The sequence below is a fragment of the Halichondria panicea genome, chromosome 12 (assembly GCF_963675165.1).
Source record: "Halichondria panicea chromosome 12, odHalPani1.1, whole genome shotgun sequence".
Classification (NCBI taxonomy): domain Eukaryota; kingdom Metazoa; phylum Porifera; class Demospongiae; order Suberitida; family Halichondriidae; genus Halichondria; species Halichondria panicea.
In genome coordinates this window covers 1,909,586-1,927,922 of record NC_087388.1, presented here as the reverse complement: position 1 = coordinate 1,927,922, position 18,337 = coordinate 1,909,586, and the positions used below count along the sequence as shown (strand labels likewise).

Here is an 18,337-nt window from a genome sequence, read left to right as displayed (position 1 = left end):
ACGATGTGACACGCCCATTATCAATATCTCAGCTGCCATCACGCCCCCTTTTAGCCACACGTGTCTTAGTTGCCATACAAAACCAAAGATTCAGAAGTGTCAGAATCAGACAAAAGAAACTTATTTGCTAGCAAGTAGTTCGACAAAAGTTAGGTATGTCTACACCGTGTGCAAGACAAGCTGCAAATGTGTCCATGAGGCGGATAAATCAGTGTGGTGGGCTCGCAAGGTCCCCCAACTCGCAGAGGTCACCTAACCAGGGACAAGTACTGTACAGTAGAAACGCTACAAATACAACAGCCAGTGTAGGATCAAGAAAGATACCCAAGGTGGGCCATTCACATATTTAACAGTATTAGACTTTGAAGAATAGAGGACAAGGGCATTTCACTGTACTAGTAGGTTTTTAGGCTGTATAATATTTAAATTTAATACTACAGTGAGTGTATAGGTGGTAGTTTGTTTGAAACTTCTTGTTTTTAGTAAGGGCTTTCACCTCCAGTGTTAATGTGCGATTTTTTCAAATGGGTTTTTTTTATAGGTACCGGTACGTACGTACGTGTGTATGTGTTGGTTAGTTGGTTTTTTGTTTGTAACATGTAGTTGTAAATAATCACTCAAGCATTCTCAGAATGATACATTTCAAAAGAGGGACAGTTATTCTATCCTTCCAACAGTGTATTTTCACTATGAAGCTGCTACTACATGTAAGCATGTGTCATGCTTTAGCTTAGATGAATGAATGTTATCATAGGAACTGGAAGGTTATTCATAAACTAGTCAGCACATGGATACCATGTGTATGGCATGCCTGCCAACAGTAACATTGTATTGCCTCCCACAATGACCTATCCCATAATAGTCTATGTAAACAATTCAGCATGACAGCGTGATGCAAAATGTAGTCTTGTTCACCTGAATGAAGCAGGAATGTGTGATCCATAGACAGAGTTTATACATCTTTTAAGCCTGTGTTGAACGCATCCAATTGGCAAGCATCATCAGTGTATAGTCTATGCTGCTGTAGATAACCATTGTCTTGTTAGCAATACAAGTAGAAGCTTTGCGTTTGAAGCATTTGTTTGTTGTTTGTATGTGTTTAGTCAAACATCACTGTTACTGTTCTGTTTCAGTTTCATGTACCGCTTAGTGAAGTACATTATGACATCAGACACTATAATTAACCTATGACGTCTTAAATCATTTGAACCCCCAATAATAATCATGTCATCCAACCCCCAGGTGCTGCTGGCAGGTGGTGGAGTGATGGCGGCCACTATAGCGCTGGGATTGACTCAAACTCAAGTGGCACAAGCAACCGTAGTCGAGGACAGGATACAGGGCGTGGTACAGTACGTTGATGGTCTCTATGACAGCAACAAATGGAAAGAGGCTCTCACATATCTGGAGCAACACAAAGACACTAACAACCATGAGCTGCTATGGAGACTAGCACGGCTATGCTATAAGGTAGGTACTGTACTTAGAGGAAAGCTGAAAGTAGGCAATATTGATATTGCTTTCCAGTTTGTTTTCCTTCTGTTTGGTACTCTCCTTAGAAGATAGAGGAAACTGTCAGTTGGTTAATGCCTCTAGATGTCTATAATTCAATAGAGCTAAGAACTAGGAAGTCCTGTTATTGTTGGGGCTGAGAGTAATATTAGAACCGTGTAACCACATCTGTTGTTGTCTGCTCTAGGTTGTAGACAGGAATGTGTCTGTATAAGGTAGAGCTATTTACAAGGTGTACGTGTGTGTATAGACTGCTGTTAGTGTATTCTGTATAGGCTCTGTACTCTACTCGTACCTATATGGGCTTGCTTGATTAAGCCGTAATCATGGGTGTCCATAATTACATCTACCAAAGTCTCAATTATATGTATGTTGCTACATTTACACTGATACGGTGAATCTCAGTTTGGCTGTACCTTTTGTCTCAATACCAGAAAGATGTTACATACTTATGTATATGCACTGTCAATCATTCTGCACCTTTGTATCCTCTAGGTTGGCAAGTATCACAGCTCTGGGCCGGAAGAGTCGAGACAGCTGTCCGTGAGAGGAATGGAGTACGCTGACAGAGCTGTGAGGGCGGGGCCCAACAACTTTGCTTGTCACAAGTGGAAGGGGGTGCTCATTAGTTATTCCTCAGAGTTTGACGGCTACAAGAAAAAGATTGAGAGGTCCTTTGACATCAAAGACAGTTTCAAGGTAATTTGATACCTGTGGAGGTAGTTTAATTGCTTCCAATTAGGAAATATGACACAGAATTGTGGACAGTGTCACATGGAAACATGTATTTCTGTAGAAAATCTAATAATAGTGTCATCTGTTATTCTTTCAATGTTAAGCCCTTACAAATTGTGTGGAGTACTGTTAGGTTTTGTACACTGAGTTGTGTTGAATTGGTATTCCCCCACAGAGAGCTATTCAACTGAATCCCAATGACCCCACTTGCAGACACTTACTGGGACAATGGTAAGCTAACTATACATAAAGTGTACATACTCTACATGCCTACAAAAATAGCCGATAGGAAAGTTGGAAGTACATGTAGTTTCCCTCGCTTAGGGGTGTTTAATGGATTGACCACCTAGCTGTCATGTATAGTCCAATGCCCGTCACTTCCATTCTTTGTACTTCCTTAGCCTCCTCTCTTCTCCTTAACTTCCTCTAAACCAGTAACAGGGAACAAAGTGTACTTATAAACTTCCTCTTACAGTGTTGATGTAGTAATGATGTATATTATGATGGTTGCAGGTGTTACGGAGTGTCCTCTGTTCCCTGGTATCAGAAGAAACTGGCCACCATGATATTTGCAACACCTCCAAACTCAGACTTTGAAGAATCACTCCAACACTTCCAGCAAGCGGAACAGAGTAAGTTCCTCTTCTGTGAAAGCAAAAGCATCCCTTTAGGATTCATGATGTCATTGTATGTGTTGCGTGAATTATGTTTTCGTGGTGAACTCATCTTACTGTAGTATACATGTACATGTGGGTAATGTTGAAGACTTCCCTGTAGTATACGTATAACTATTCATCTGCTTATTGTAGCCAAACACAGTGTATTTTATCGCTATTTAAATTTGCTAGTACATTTACATGACTGACTTTCCTTTCTGCAGTTGACCCTGGTTTCTATCCTATGAACTGGCTGTATATTGGCAAGAGTTTGTTGCAGTTGGGTCGAGTGGAAGAGGCTGGTGACTGGCTACGCAAGGCAGCTAACTATCAGAGCCAACTGGGAGATGATATCGAGGTCAGTTGGGGAGAGCACACTCAAGACCTATAGAACCGTATAACTTTGTAGAGAGAGAGATTGGGTATACTGTACATTGGCATTCATAAGAGGCCACATGCAATTACAAAATGCGAGTATGTCATAATGGCCAGTAGCATAACTATCTTAAGTAGCATACTTTTTTTAGAGCTGGGCTACTTTCAGCGAGTCAGCCACTATAGCTTAAAGTTAATGATTACAAACAATGCGTGCACATAATTTACATGTAAGTTTAAGAAACATTTGTCCCCTCCCATGTGTATATAATGTATGCCATGACTATGTTCTCAGATATTAATGCTATTCCTGCAGGCAAAAGAAGAGGCGACAGGTTTACTGAAGAGATTAGGACTATCACTGTCTTAGAGTTCCTAGCAACCATTGCAATCATTTGGCACACTATTATTATGTTTATTTTCATTTGCACACTGTTTAACATTACTATTTATTATTCTGAATATATCACAGCTGAGAACACGTGCATGAGGCCGGGATCGATAATGTAAAATAAATTATTGAGCACACGTTAACACAAATTGTACACTATATAATTATAGTGACATGAAGGCAATGAAATTACATACTGACACACGCAGGATTGATTACTGTATAGACATGTTGGGCTAAAGGTCACGATCGTCCTTGATAGATAACCTCTCCTGTTCTAGGGTCTTTGTGATGTTCAACTCTTCTCACAATCTCAGAGACCTTGAAGTACTTTTTCTTGCTGAGCGGCTGACACTCTTTGATGACCACCAGGTCACCATCACCGCACTCCTCCTTCTCATCGTGAGCAAAGAACTTCTTCCTCTTACGAACATACTATTCGGGTGTGTAAATGCATTTAGGGATAGATGGGTCATATTTTAATCATTTATACTGTATTACTGCGAATTGACATGCATTAATAAATTATTGAAGGGACAAGGCCTATCAAAATAAGTTGGATAGAGCACTTCCTCTAACCAATCAGATTGCAGTATTTATGGCGAACATGATCTAAGGCACCTTTAGAACTTGAGGGTGGAGAAACATTCTAACCACCTCCACCTTTGCAGTCTTCTGCATCTTGGTCCCCACTACTCGGCCTAGAAACTGAGACATTCTGTCCAGCTAGCCGCACATGGGTCCGAGTGATTCCAACTGAAGCCCATTTATTTCATCTAAAGCGCACCTTTCTTAACCTTTGAACTTTCAGGAGTTAAAATCTACTTGGGCGTAGTTTCAACTAGATGGGCGTGCCCGTCCCCAGCCATTTATGGCTGGCTGGGGACGGGCACGCCCATCTAAGTTTCCACCACCTAACATTGTACTTGTCTGTGACAGTTTGTACCGAGGTTTGTACACTCTCGATCTCAAATCGACACACAACAATTAGCTAGCTCAGTGAAGAGTACATTATGGCTACCCCTTATCCCACTGTTGGACCCCCTGTCTCAAGCACCCCCTCAAGCAAGGTGGAGCTGCACATATCCTGCAAGAACCTGGTTGATACTGACGTCTTCTCCAAGTCTGACCCAATAGTGGCCATCTACACAGTGGACAATGGAGGCAAAGCTGTGGAGGTGATGGAAATGGAGCAGTGTTGTGAGCCTGTGTTTTATTAGTTTCATAGACTGCTTTCTAACCCCTGAGTTTTTAAAGTGAATATCGAGCTAGATCATAATTCGTACGTGCAATATAAAGTGGTGTAAATTTGTTTCGATCGAATCTTGTGTAATTTTGATGTTTGTCCACAGTATGCTCGCACTGAGTGTATCCAGAACAACCTTAACCCTGAGTTCAGCAAGGCTATAGAGATGGTGTATCGTTTTGAGGAGGTCCAGAAACTCAAGTTCACAGTGTACGACATTGACAATGTCTCCCCTACTCTGGACGATGATGCCTTCCTCGGCTCTATCGAGTGCACTCTGGGAGAGGTGGGTGTGGTCAATTGGGTGATGGTGGTGTTGGGCAAGGTTAATGCATGTCTTGACTACCATGACTAGCTGTAGCCCATGTTCCAAGATTCCTAAGATTCTTATTTTGTCCATCCGCACTTAGAGTGGAGCTACATGAACTGTGGGTACTACAACAATTTATTATAATTATTATTGTATAGCATATAATTATAGTGTACAAACGGCATGGAAGCCTTCAATTGTCCAAGGTAGTTTGCTTCCCAAATGGCTTGTATTTTGTAATCCATGGCAGCATGTGCTTGTCAGAGGGGCCAGACAACATCTTGCAAGCATAAATTAGTATTGCTGAGTCAGGCAAGTTTTTTTTACATCAATTGCCAACATTTTCGGACTTAACTAGTTATTCAAGAAGCTTAGCTTCCCAGTATTTAAAGTAGCTTGCCCTGCCCTGCCTGCAAGCTGGTGAGAGTCATACACAGTAGAATCTCTCTTAGCTCTAGACATTCAGTCTGTGTGACTGACTAGTCAGGGTTTCATACAGGATTTTTAGCTAGGAGAGGGAAACGTTTAATTGAGGGGGGTCTGGGGGTCCTTTCCCGGAAAAAGTTTTGAGGATTTTTGAGGAATCTGAGGTGCAATTTAGGTTTTTTGTGTGCTTCAAACCATATATTTTACTAGTCTATAGTTTTATTGTTGAGATTGTAGACATTTTTAATGAGAAAAGTCATACATTTTTATTATGACATCATTAATTTTCAGATTTCTAGGGAGGGGGGGAATTTTGGCTGGGGGTGGGAAATTCCAGGGCGCCCCCCCTCTGTATGAAACCCTGCTAGTAGTATAGCTCATGCACAAACCTATTGGAACTGCTTAATCTTAAGAATAGCTTCAGTTGTGGTGCAAAGCTTGCAAAGTCCTTTCTAGACCAATTTCTGCCTAATTGAAGAAAAATTAGTTCGGAATGAGGCCAAGAATTCAACCTTGTTACGTAACGGTTCACCCTTGTACCTGTGATCACCTACTGACCTTTTACTCATTCAGGTTGTGAGTGCTTCCACATTCACTAAGCCTCTGGAATCAGGAGGAAAAAAGATAGGCTCTAGCACTATCACCGTAAGCACCACCTTCAGTTACATGTCGCCCTCTAAACACTGTCATCTTTCCTGTAGATTCGAGCGGAAGAGTTGTCTCAGAACAATTCAAAAATTGACATCAAGTTCTCAGCAGTTGGTCTGGATAAGAAGGTATGAGTACGGTTACATTAGGGTACTCAGATGTTCATATTGTGTGTGGTTGATACTTTATTTAAGACTCACGATAATCATACGTACTGCATGTAGATTTACTGTGATCTTGTATGCAAGTCAAAGGAATGAGTTTTTAAAAGGGTACGATAGCTGCATCCAGAGCTTACTGTGGACGGGAACGGATACAGAGAATAAGATTTGCATTAAGGCATTAAGCATGTACGGACTACCTCGGTAGTTGAAAAAAAGGTACTACATGTAGCTCCCAAGGAAATACCTCTCAGACATTTGGCCACTTTTGACCATCTTTATTCAAATCATATCTAAGCAACTATTTTCGCATCTACATGTGCATGTACACTGTATGCAGGATTTTCTGGGCAAGTCTGACCCGTACCTGGAGTTTGCTAAGGAGAATCCTGATGGCAGTTTCACCAGTGTTCACCGCACAGAGGTAATATTGGTGCTGATAAGTGCTGCATAAGCATTGTAGTGATTGTGAGGAGCTATAGCTTTTATTTTAGAATAGTGACTTATCAGCCACTGTAGGCCAAACACAGATGAAGCTACTAAACATATAATGATGTTATTAGCCCCCTTTTTGTTAATTGTCAGTGAGAATTACGATGAGTATACCGTATTTACTTGATTAAACGCCCTCCTTGAATAAACGCCCATCTCGTTTAAACGCCCAGGGTAAAAGCTCTGTCTTTGTCAATAACCGCCCATCTTAAATAATCGCCCATATAATTATGGGGCGTGGCACTGTGGGTGGAGCTGAAATAGCACATGGAACCCTGTTGTAAGCATGGCAGCATAGAGTAAAGAATGGAACTTCGAACAACACCGATTTTCGAACGATTTAGCACCACGGTAAGCAAAAACAAACAGCGTTATGCAGAATCTGACCCTACACAAGCCGACTTACATGCCTTAGATTTAGATTTTATACAACCATCCACGTGGGTGTTAAAAGTGCTGATTCAGCACTTACTGTTCGAAAGTTTATTGTTTGTTTGTTGTAGCAGTGAAGTAATTAATTTTAGTGTTGCTTATGTTCACTACATACTAAATAGGACATACTAAAGCTGATGGGAAGCTCGATATTAGCTAATTAAAGCGGCAAGTACCTCGGTTCGGGGATACGTTACTTTTTTCGAAATTCCAACTATCACACACTTTTGTTTTCTGGATTATTACGTCATCATTGCAAGAGCTACGACGTTGCTATTCAACCCAGCTTGTTCCTAAGGCATGTAAGTCAGCTTGTGTACGGTCAGATTCTGCATAACGCTGTTTGTTTTTGCTTACTGTGGTGCTAAATCGTTCGAAAATCGGTGTTGTTCGAAGTTCCATTGTTTACTCTAGAATAATAATATTTTTTATGATGCATCGATGGCAGAGAGAGAGATACCGACACAGAGGGCACTCCTATATGACTTAAATTTAAGCTGAGAAATAGATTTAAGCTGAGACAGCAGCCCAAGAAGAGCACAATAACTGCTGCTGTGCAAGAGTTTTGGAGTAGACATAACAATAAACGCACTCCTGGATAATGATTTTTGTGAAACTGTAAGTACCATGATAAAAGTTTGAAGCACATACATGTACATGATAAACATATTGGTGTATCAATCTGCATGACAAGTATCAATCTTCAAAGCATCTTTCAGTGGAAGCTCTGAGCGATCATCCAGTTACTAGAAACAACACAAACTAGTAGTCATTTTATACTTCCAAAAATACTTCTAGCTCCGTGTTCTTGCTCTTATAGGATACTTCTTACCATTCTGGAGGGCTACACGAAGCTTTTTTTCATTCCATGCCAGAAAACTATCACAAAACAAAAATATGTACTTAAAATGGCTGACAGAGCCAAGGAAAACAGCCTCTTGTGAGCTGTCAGTAGCCTTTTCTTTGTGTAGCCCTGCATATAGTTCAGCTACAGTAGACTGCACCTAAGCTATCTATTAAAAAATGTATTCGAACCATGAAATAACTACTGCGTTTCAGCTGTACTTCCAGCTCATTCTAGCTGGAAAAGATCACTAGATCTAGCTCATGAATAATTAATGAGCAAACGGTTTACCGTAACCTTACATATACATGTACATACATATAATTATATTATCCATTTTCAGTACATCAAGAACACCCTGAACCCTGTGTGGCCACCCTTCGCCATCACCTCGCAGGCTCTGTGCAGTGGAGACCCTGACAGGAAGATAAAGGTATTGTACGTGCATGTATACATAATTATAGCAATCTGCCCAGTGGTGGCCAGATTACACTAACCACCTTTACCTTTAGGCAAATGTAACCTCTTAGGCTATAGTCTTGTGAATGATACTAGCCGGTTCTCATTACACTAAGTATTAGTTATTGCCCAGCACGAGTGCAACATGCCATATATTGCACTGGATGACTTAATGCCCGAGGGCCGCAGGCGCCTGCAATAACTAACTTGTTGCCCAATGATGTCAAACTCTTCTGATTGCATGGTCTGTAGTAAAATGTGTTTTGAATGGCGAATTCATTACTTTTGCTGAATTTCATAGTAAAATTTTAGGCTTTCTTCCCACAACTAGTGCATTAGGTAGTACCGTATTACTAGAATGTTTTGCAAGCATCAAGCATTTGCGAATTTTGCGAGGGTTGATCAATTCGCAACAATAAAATCCGCAAAACCTAAATTATTACTAGTAAATACACACGATCCTTGCCAGAACGCAATAGTTAGATCGCAAAGGGCCAAATTTTCTGCTGATGTGGCTCATTCGCAAAGGTTTTTCACCAGTAAAATATTCTAGTAATACGGTAGCCTATAAAAGGGACCTCCTGAAGGGGTTATTGGGTGGTAGGGTGGGTCATAAGTCCCAAAAGTAGATTTCTTTCTCAAAATCTACCGCATTACACACAGTGCAAGTGCATATAATCCCAGTGCATTATGCCATATAAGCAATATATGGTTGCTACGGTAGTGATGCAACATGCCATATACAGAGCACTGGATTGCTTTGATCTGCCCACTCACTGGGCAACAACCACATTTACCTTTAACCTCTTAGGCTAGTCTTGTGATACTAGCCGGTTCTCATTACCTGAGGCGTGCGTTGGCGGCCACAGGTATACATGTAGTTGTCGTTAGGTTTGTCGATTGGTTTGTCTGTTTGTATTTTATGAGTTGCTTTTGCTTACATTTGTACCTGGATGCCATAGTGCGGTGCGTTTACTGCATGGATAGCATTCACACAACAACAAGTATTATAGTTTTAATAGTGGCATATTTTGTTGATGGCTAGCTAGCTGACATGCAGCCTTTTACATGCAGCCTTTATTCTTTATTCAAGTTACGGATTTACAAGGGTCCCTAGAGTAGACGGCTAGAAAGCTAGACTTCTTTGGATACCAGGAGCCTTAAGACTCCAGGCTTCTTTGCTGACTTTGCTGTGGTCCTAGTCCATAAGTGCATATCAACATGCCTTTAATTGTATTAAGTAGACTAGAGCAATACTATATTGCTTCTGTTACTTGCTGCTTAGCCAGCTTCCGTGCTCATAGTCTACTAAATATTGCATTAATTTTATATTATTCATTAACAGCCGAGGGTTAGCACTTCAGTGCTCTAGTAAATAGCTACCATAAAAGATGCAAAAGTAAGGGAGTAGGACATCAAAGTAATAGACTAAGTATTAATGTTCAGTTAGTCACAAACGTTCAGTTATTTGCGAAAATTATCTCAAAGAACAAAACCAATGTATCAACTTCTTCGGTAGATACACAATTCTGTATTGTCCCAATGCCCTCAGCTGTTATAAGTACACACTCTTCACCCTCTCCACACATGGAGCCTTGGCAAGTGGAAGAATTGAGTGAAAGCTGACAAGCCGTACCAATTATACTACCATCAATGAATGCCTCGTTGCAAACTTCAAACGACTCGCAGACTCGTTCATTTTCAACACACGTCTGAGTTCCAAACTGCAACTGAGGAGCCACATCAAAAACAACACACAACGATTCTGCCAGTGTTTCGACTTCAGGAGGCACTGCGATGCATGTACTACCACCATCACATACCGTGATGCTACTGTTTGCACAATTTGTTTCTAGGCAAATACCTCTCACAGAAAATCCATCCACCTGTAGATCGATACACACACTTCCCTCATCGCATTGCCGAGTAGCACACGTCTCAGGTATAAGATCTGGGGATGGTATACATTGAGCAGCTGTCAATTCTCTCGCCGCCAGCTCTGTCACTACGCACAATTCACTTTCACTACAAGTGATCTCGTCACAGCTACGACCAATCAGAGGTAAGCATGCTGCTATGGTATCGTTAAGGCCTGGCAATAGGAACGTAACACACCGCAATCCAATAGGACATGGTGACAAAATCGTTAGTTCTTCACAGCTGCTTGGCGAAACACAACGTGATATACCATTGGATTTTCGACAGGCAAAACCGGTTTGCATACAAAATGCAGTAAAATCGTCTGTGCATGTTGTTGGTTGTACACAGGTTGGGAACCCATTTAAAATCTCACAAGTTGTTCCAAACGAGCAATTAAAGGGACAACTCATACTGGACGGGGTTGTTGGTGGAACGGGAGTATTGAAAAGTGTTGTAAGAAATTCTGTAGGGGTAATTGAAGTAGGAGTGGTTGTTGAACTTTCCACTATACCGAGAGCTTCCAAAATTCCCAAGATGGCCTGGAAGCCGGCATTCGGAATACAGCGAGTTGAAGAGCGTGAAACAACAGACGTTATTAATAGACACTCTTCATCTTCTCTGCAGTTAATTTGACTGCAATCCGTAGGAGGTTGACTAACCACACAAATGGTACCGAGAAGGTCATCAAGAAATGCTTCTTGACAAATCGTACGACTTGGACATACGCGACCACTTTGCTCACACGTCTCGGTTCCAAACTGGAACTGAGCAAAACCTGAAACGCATACAGAACTGATATTATCCAATCTAAATTCATCTGGAACGAATGTACAAACTTCACCCAACTGAGTGTTACAAATGTTAGTGTTCGCACAGTTTGTTACTAAACATTGCCCCGTTACTTGCATGTCTCCAGAACGTAAATCAATGCACACCGTTCCTTCAGGACATTGTGTTGTTGCACATGAGGGCATCAATCGAGAAAAGTTAGAGAAAGCAGCACATTGCGAAAATGTTACATTTCTTTCAACAAACGACTGTATAGTGCATTCTTGATTATCAGGGCAATCAATGTCTTCACAATTGAGTCCAGTCGGTGGCAAACATATCCCAATTAATGTCGCTACGCCATTTACTGTAAGCGGAATTGGAACGCACTGCAGGCCCAAACTAGAACAGTCTTGGGGACATAAAGTCGGTGTAGTCAGTGAAGGGTTGGTAGTAAAGGGATTCTCTGTTGGTGACGTAGTGAAGGGGGTATTGTTAGTTGGTAGAGGAGTTGTGATGGAAGCTGAAGTTGAGACTGCTGCAAGGAAGAAGTATTAATTTACTGATTCACCCTACAATTAAAGTGTCATAGCAAATTATTTATGGCAGGGGGTGTGTTGGGCCTCTACATCATGCAGTACGACTTACTATTCGGTTGCTCTGTTGGGGAAGGTTTGATACATACTCCTTCAAGCCTCTGTCTGCATCGGCCTCTCTTGTTGCAAGATTCCACTACTTCATCAACACACTGCGGCCTACGAGGAGGACATTTTCTCGACGCACATGTTCGGAGCGTTTCGCATCGACTTGTCACATTGCGGCCTCGAAAGAAGAAAGTTGGTGTGCATACTCCATCACAAGTGTTCACTCTGCATTCAGAATTGAGGAATTTTGGACAGCGAGCACCGTTTGTACAGGGATTACTATCACAGACTTTGGAAATGTCAGGACAGTTGAGTTGAGCTTGAACGAGCAGTACAGAACTGCATAATGCGAGCAAAGAGAGTGTGGACGTCATGTTGACTCACTAAATTGATACCTGGATTTTTGATAACCTTTTAAATACAGCCTTGTAGTGCGTTGCATTCAGGAATGTATTCCCAAAGTTTTAGAGCCCTTGTTATGCATTGCACGCAGGAACAGTGCCAAATTTCCCCAAATTTCAAGGAACCCTATATAGCCATAAAGCAAACACCTGAGTCTATTCAACTGCTATCAATAGTATCAGGTTATGAACCAAAATCCCCAACTGTTGAACCATAATTTTTGGGGAATTATGTGCCTAAGTTAATGAAATTCATGTTTCTGCTTTGGGCATTCCTTATGGCACTATTGTGAGAGAGAGTGAGGTTATCATAATATGCCGAGGCCGTGTTGCGGCCAGCGGGTATAGTAGTTCGTTGGTTTGTTACGTGAGGCCGTGTCGCTGCCAGCGGGGTATAGTAGTCGTCTGGTTTGTTACCCGAGGCCGTGCCGCGGCCAGTGAGTATAGTATAGTCGTCTGGTTTGTCTGTCTGTGATTTCTGAACCAGCTCACCTGGATGCCACAACAGCGCTGCGTTTACAGAGACAGTGTACTGTGAGGCTGAAGTAGAGAATTATGATTGTTGTTGTTGCCAAACATACCAGGAGCTAAGACTCTAGGCTCTTTGCTGACTTTGCTGTGATCCAACTACTAAAACTATGTTCTTAAAACTTAAGTTTCAGCCTTTAGCTCCCGTTACTTGCTATTAGCCAGCTTCCATGAACATACTATGTAACTGGTTTTTTATGATGCAATTATGTCAACAGCCAAGGCGTTTCTAATTACTTGTAAGTGGTTTAATAAGATTCATTGTATTTTCCAATTAATAGCGAGTTCGATTTACTCTCATTCGCAGAAATAGCACTCGCAAAAATATGTCACCTTAGATATTGTGGCTCTAAAAACTCGCGGATGTCCTATCTCTAGGTCTAGGTTTCATCTAGGATAATAATGTTCCCACATGTGTTGACCACACCCCTATTACATACTAGTGCATGACAGTAGATCTAGTTACATAATTGCACATCATGGAGTCCTAATGTGATGATGTCATTATTCTACAAGATTTTGGGGGAAGCTGAGCATTTTAGGGGGGAAAGTTCACCCCTGCCCCCCACTAGATGAAACCCTGCTTTAAATCGTGGGTTATTATCCACGTGGTTAACAGGATGATTACATTCCTGCACGAAAGAACAGAACGCCTGGAGTAACCAGACGGTTCTCTCCTATTAATGTGAACCGGCTGGTATCACGCCTTAGGCCTAGCTACAATTTTGTGTGTTTTCTTGTAATAGCCTTAATTTTTGTGCAGTTCCCTACATGTACATCCACTCACTTTACCGTTTGTACGGCCTATTCAAAGACACACCCCCATACACACCACAGGTGACCCCTCCTCACACCCCCATACACACCACAGGTGACATGCTTTGACTGGGATTCTGACGGGAGTCATGATCTGATCGGAGAGTTCACGACCTCTCTAGCGGAGTTGAGTGGGGGGAGTGTTAAAAGCTGGCCATGTATCAACCCCAAGAAACTGAGCAAGAAGAAGTACACAAACTCTGGGACAGTCAGGCTAGAGAAGATCACTGTGAGTGGGCGGCTGTTTAAGTGACACGCGTAGCCCGTGACGATAGCCTATTAGGTATAAGAATATCATATCGGTATTTTGCGTTGCCCCTCCCCGAAATTTGGTAGTCAACTAGCTGCATGCTTGTGTGTAGGATTTCTCACACATAACGTGATGTCATACATGATGTCACAGAAATGTGTAGTACCGCATATACCAGGTTTCAAATGCACAAGTGCAAATGATACTGTACAAGCCTGATTGCTTCATAGTGTCATATCAGGAGTGCGTGAATTGAATCATGCACTCCTGGTCATATCTATTGAACTGTCTATTTGTTAAGAATTCATCTCGAAGGTCTATAGTCCAATCATGGCTTCATCTATTCTTGTTATGATAACAAGTTGCATGAGGATTAAACAGTCTGCCCTAAGACCCCAAATGTTGTAAGACAGGAAGTGCTACAAGTTGCCTCATGAATATATTAATGAGAACAGTTTTCTTTGTTTCTGATAAAAGTAAAAGTTTTTAGAGCTATCTAAGTTGAAATATGTAATAACAGGAGTACATGAATAGGAGTAAGCAACTACTATACAGCCCATACAAACGTGTTGTAGACAGTTTAACATACGATAAACACTTAAAAATATGAATTTGGGTCAAACTAGCATGAAGTTGTGTAAAATGATTGCGGAAAGTTTGAGTTTTTGAGCAAGCTGTTCACCATCAACGTAGCAAGCTAAAAATTGGTTGATCAAATAAAAAGGATCTAAATAACAACATGTTCAAGGTAAAGGCCATATAAATGAATAGTGTTTGCAAAGCAGTTACACAAACTTTGACATAAATACACAACTTGGCAATAGCATAGAACACATCATGAATGACTTCAAGCCTTCTAGCTTGCTGCAAAGCATGCACATGCATCAGATGCACTAGTTGATACTTTAGGCAGTCACTGGTTCCATTCACATCTGGAGATATGCAGCCATGAGTTCCACCAACCATAGAGATTATTCAGAATGAGCTAACTTTGAGTTTTTTGCACAAGCTGTTCACACTAACTCAATCAAGTTCAAACTTGCTGAGTCACCATATTGAACTAATTTATCTCCTAGTAACAGGTTCTAATTCAGTAAATGGTCTGTGTTATGAGCTTTGGAAATCCAGAAAAAATCACCCTCTCACTTAGAGTTGTTGGGTGTCATCATTATGAACTTAATTATGAATTTCATTAAAACAATGTTTTTGTGATGTCATGTTTATGAATACCATTAAAATACTTGCGGTATGTATTTCCTGTCTTGTCTTGCAAATACTGAAAACTTGGGGTCTTAGGGCAGACTGAAAGGTATTCTCTGTGATGTCATACGCGATGTCACAGGAATGTGTAGTACCATACGTTCAGATGAGACAACTGTAACTATTTCGAATTGCATATTGCTGCGCACGGTTTCTTTGCGAGTATATTTCGCTGGCGACAATGCGAAAACTCGCAATTTTTAATCGAAAGAGTCTTGCATTCGAAACCCGGTATCGTATAGCAGGTAATTCGTTTACCTCGATTGCGGTGATTTTTGTGTAAAAGTAAAATTTTTGTTTGACTTCATTGCTGCACTGTATTGCATGCGTACGTCTAGGTTTTCGTGGGGAAATATTTCATGGAGCTAGGTCAGCTTGCCCACGAAAATAACGAATATAAAAGTATTTTTTAATAAGGAATCCAATGATAATATACTGTGGATTTTTTAGAATTGATAATTGTTACAACGTCTACCGGCTTGCAAACGATAGTTATAAGTCAGTCACATCATTGTCCCCCTCACAGGAGACCAAGATGTACTCTTTCCTGGAGTACATCATGGGTGGCTGTCAGATCAACTTCACTGTGGGTGTGGACTTTACAGGTAGTAACGGCAACCCCCTGAACCCCTCCTCTCTTCACTTCATTGATCCCGCCTACCCCAACCAGTACACACAAGCCCTCATTGCTGTGGGAGCCGTATGTCAGGACTACGACTCGTGAGTAGAGGTGGGGTGGAGTAATTCCCTAGACTCCTGTAGCACGTGGCTTGCTTCCAAAGGTCTACATGTGCATACATGGTACAGATATCGTAACTTTCTTTGCATACTGAAACCATACATGTACATGTAGCTGCTACAAAATTGTTGATTGCCACCCCCTTCCCCGTCATACAGTGACAAGTTGTTCCCTGCCCTCGGCTTCGGGGGAAAGATTGGAGGAAACGTGTCTTTTGAGTTCCCCCTCAACGGTAACCCTAGCAACCCGTACTGCCTGGGGGTGCAAGGGGTGATCCAGGCGTACCATCAAGCACTGACAACTGTCGAGTTGTGGGGACCAACCAACTTTGCTCCTATAATTAGGCATGTGGCCAATTTTGCCGAGCAAGCAACTCGTAATCCTGAAGTACAGGTGAGTGAATCTTTTTGAGTATCTCTGCCTCAGTTGGTCAAGTGCTCATTGTTAATTTGGGTGTACATGTTTACTAGTTTCCATGTAAGTACTAGTACGACTGTGTTACGATTGCGTCTGAGCAGTACTTTACAATACTACAGCACCCCCTTCTTATTGTAGGTACACAAGCTACATTGTTGTACAGTATTGTAATACATGTAGCTACATGTACATGGCTTACATAATTTCGTCCAAAATATTTACCCTCACAACTTTCCCTGCATGTGTACATGAACTACATTTGCACTTCTTATCTCCTCCCCCATATACCCCCACTCTATTGTAGCAATACTTCATTCTCCTCATGTTGACTGACGGTGCTATATCAGACATGATGGCTACCAAACAAGCCGTCATAGCCGCCTCACACCTACCCATGTCCATCATCATCGTGGGTGTGGGAGAGGCCAACTTTGATGCCATGAACGAACTCGACTCTGATGACACAAAGTGAGAGTAGTTGAGTCGTTCTATCACCCTCTATTAGTGTCATGGTGTTTTCACCTGTGTTTAGCATACACTAGATTATGAATTTCCTGCCTATTATATGTGATAGTATCTTAGTTGAGGGTGCACATTTTCATTTTCTCGTTCGGTGTAGGGTGTCTGCACTAGGTACATGTACAGTGTACAACTATTGCATGTGAATTGCTGACGAGTGCTTTGTTTATTTCTTGCAGACTGACGGTTGGCTCTAGTGTGGCTTCCAGAGACATTGTCCAGTTTGTGCCCTTCCGCGACTTCAAGCATGTGAGTGTTATGTAAAACCACTAGAAATAAGTCCTCCACACATAATTGAGTTTACACTGCAGCAATATTGAGTTTCAACTCTTATAGAGTACATGTACACATGTACAGCATGTGCAGGTGTATTATATGTAATACGCATTCTGGAAGCTATTTTCATAGTTATTCAATATTCACATTTACCTCCCTTTCACACACACACAGTCGTCCCCCCAGGCACTAGCAGCTGCCGTGCTGGCGGAGGTACCCTCACAACTGGTGGAGTACATGACTGAACATCGCTTGACACCCATGAACAGGACTCAGTAGACTCATTGATTACACTAACTGCATGTCTAGTGTCTCTAGTTGTAATTGTGTGTGTGTGTCCATTGTTTTATACTTCTTTTGTAGCATCCTGTTTTAATTTTGTATCAAAGCTGTTACTTTCTCTTATAATGTTATGATACAGTAGCTTATAGCTCAATTTGTCTTAATTTTTTTAAGCGGCCTGAGGTCGAGACTATACGATTATACAAAAAAAACTCGTACATGTATACAAACCGCCCTCTCAAAGCATAATAGTTCTAATTATAGAAATAATACTCTATAAATAAGCTCAATTATAAAGCTCAAAATGACAATACGTACATGAACACTATTATATACAGGATATCACTACACATTAAGGCAACATGTAGATCTACGTATACAATGCATATGAATTATAAGAGATAATGTAGCGGGCAACGGGTCCTCTCGATCTATAGCTGTACGTTGAACCAAGGTATTTTAGCTCATGCATGGCATGGTGGGACCGAGACTTGGTACTGGTATGTACGTACACGCTCGAGCTCAATGTAGTCACTGTGTTCTTGTGCAAGCGAATTATAAGGTGTCCACAGACAGCAAGGGGAATGGATCGATCAGTGCCAGAGCTAGAGCCGGAGAACACCAGGCAGTGGATCTGCATGACTACTCCTTGTCTGACCAGAGATAGAGTAATAGTTTGTGCCCCTTTTAAGAAGCACTGCTGTAAGCCTATGATGTTTTACCTACATATCTTGTTTTGTTGTGTCTCTGTTGATCAACTAGGCTGCATAAATTCTTGATTTTGATTTTGCATGTTTTTTTACTATAAATGGAGGCTACAAAAGATGAAA

The 18,337-nt window shown here is 41.4% G+C and overlaps 5 protein-coding genes across 6 annotated transcripts in view; 3 read left to right on the top strand and 2 right to left on the bottom strand.

The window, feature by feature from the left end:
- The first annotated feature begins 59 nt into the window (after positions 1-59).
- On the top strand, positions 60-3,740 carry LOC135344821 (regulator of microtubule dynamics protein 1-like). The gene is made up of 7 exons (XM_064542105.1): positions 60-329; positions 1,243-1,470; positions 2,008-2,211; positions 2,423-2,478; positions 2,761-2,879; positions 3,128-3,261; positions 3,595-3,740. The coding sequence occupies exons 1-7, from the start codon at positions 156-158 to the stop codon at positions 3,646-3,648; spliced, it is 969 nt and encodes a 322-aa protein (XP_064398175.1). The 5' UTR covers positions 60-155; the 3' UTR covers positions 3,649-3,740.
- LOC135344815 (membrane-bound transcription factor site-1 protease-like) overlaps positions 3,419-18,337 on the top strand; it is a 51,769-nt gene continuing 36,850 nt past the window's right edge. The window contains exon 1 of the mRNA XM_064542099.1: positions 3,419-3,430. The gene's annotated coding sequence lies outside the window, so the exon portion shown is untranslated. The remainder of the gene's footprint in view (positions 3,431-18,337) is intronic.
- Positions 3,777-4,444, bottom strand: LOC135344824 (small ribosomal subunit protein uS17-like). Its single transcript, XM_064542107.1, has 2 exons — positions 4,291-4,444; positions 3,777-4,104 (listed from the first exon to the last, which is right to left on the bottom strand). Exons 1-2 carry the CDS (start codon positions 4,384-4,386, stop codon positions 3,913-3,915), a joined length of 288 nt encoding a protein of 95 aa, XP_064398177.1. The 5' UTR covers positions 4,387-4,444; the 3' UTR covers positions 3,777-3,912.
- Positions 4,554-17,661, top strand: LOC135344819 (copine-1-like). The gene is made up of 12 exons (XM_064542103.1): positions 4,554-4,847; positions 5,022-5,201; positions 6,225-6,296; positions 6,353-6,427; positions 6,801-6,884; positions 8,572-8,661; positions 13,820-13,993; positions 15,801-15,994; positions 16,172-16,406; positions 16,735-16,898; positions 17,129-17,198; positions 17,400-17,661. The coding sequence occupies exons 1-12, from the start codon at positions 4,683-4,685 to the stop codon at positions 17,502-17,504; spliced, it is 1,608 nt and encodes a 535-aa protein (XP_064398173.1). The 5' UTR covers positions 4,554-4,682; the 3' UTR covers positions 17,505-17,661.
- Positions 10,009-12,421, bottom strand: LOC135344817 (uncharacterized). Of its 2 annotated transcripts, none has more exons than XM_064542100.1 (2): positions 12,024-12,421; positions 10,009-11,913 (listed from the first exon to the last, which is right to left on the bottom strand). In XM_064542100.1, the coding sequence occupies exons 1-2, from the start codon at positions 12,391-12,393 to the stop codon at positions 10,148-10,150; spliced, it is 2,136 nt and encodes a 711-aa protein (XP_064398170.1). In that variant the 5' UTR covers positions 12,394-12,421; the 3' UTR covers positions 10,009-10,147. The 2 variants fall into 2 exon arrangements, with proteins under 2 accessions (XP_064398170.1, XP_064398171.1); XM_064542101.1 differs by having other exon boundaries at positions 10,009-11,910.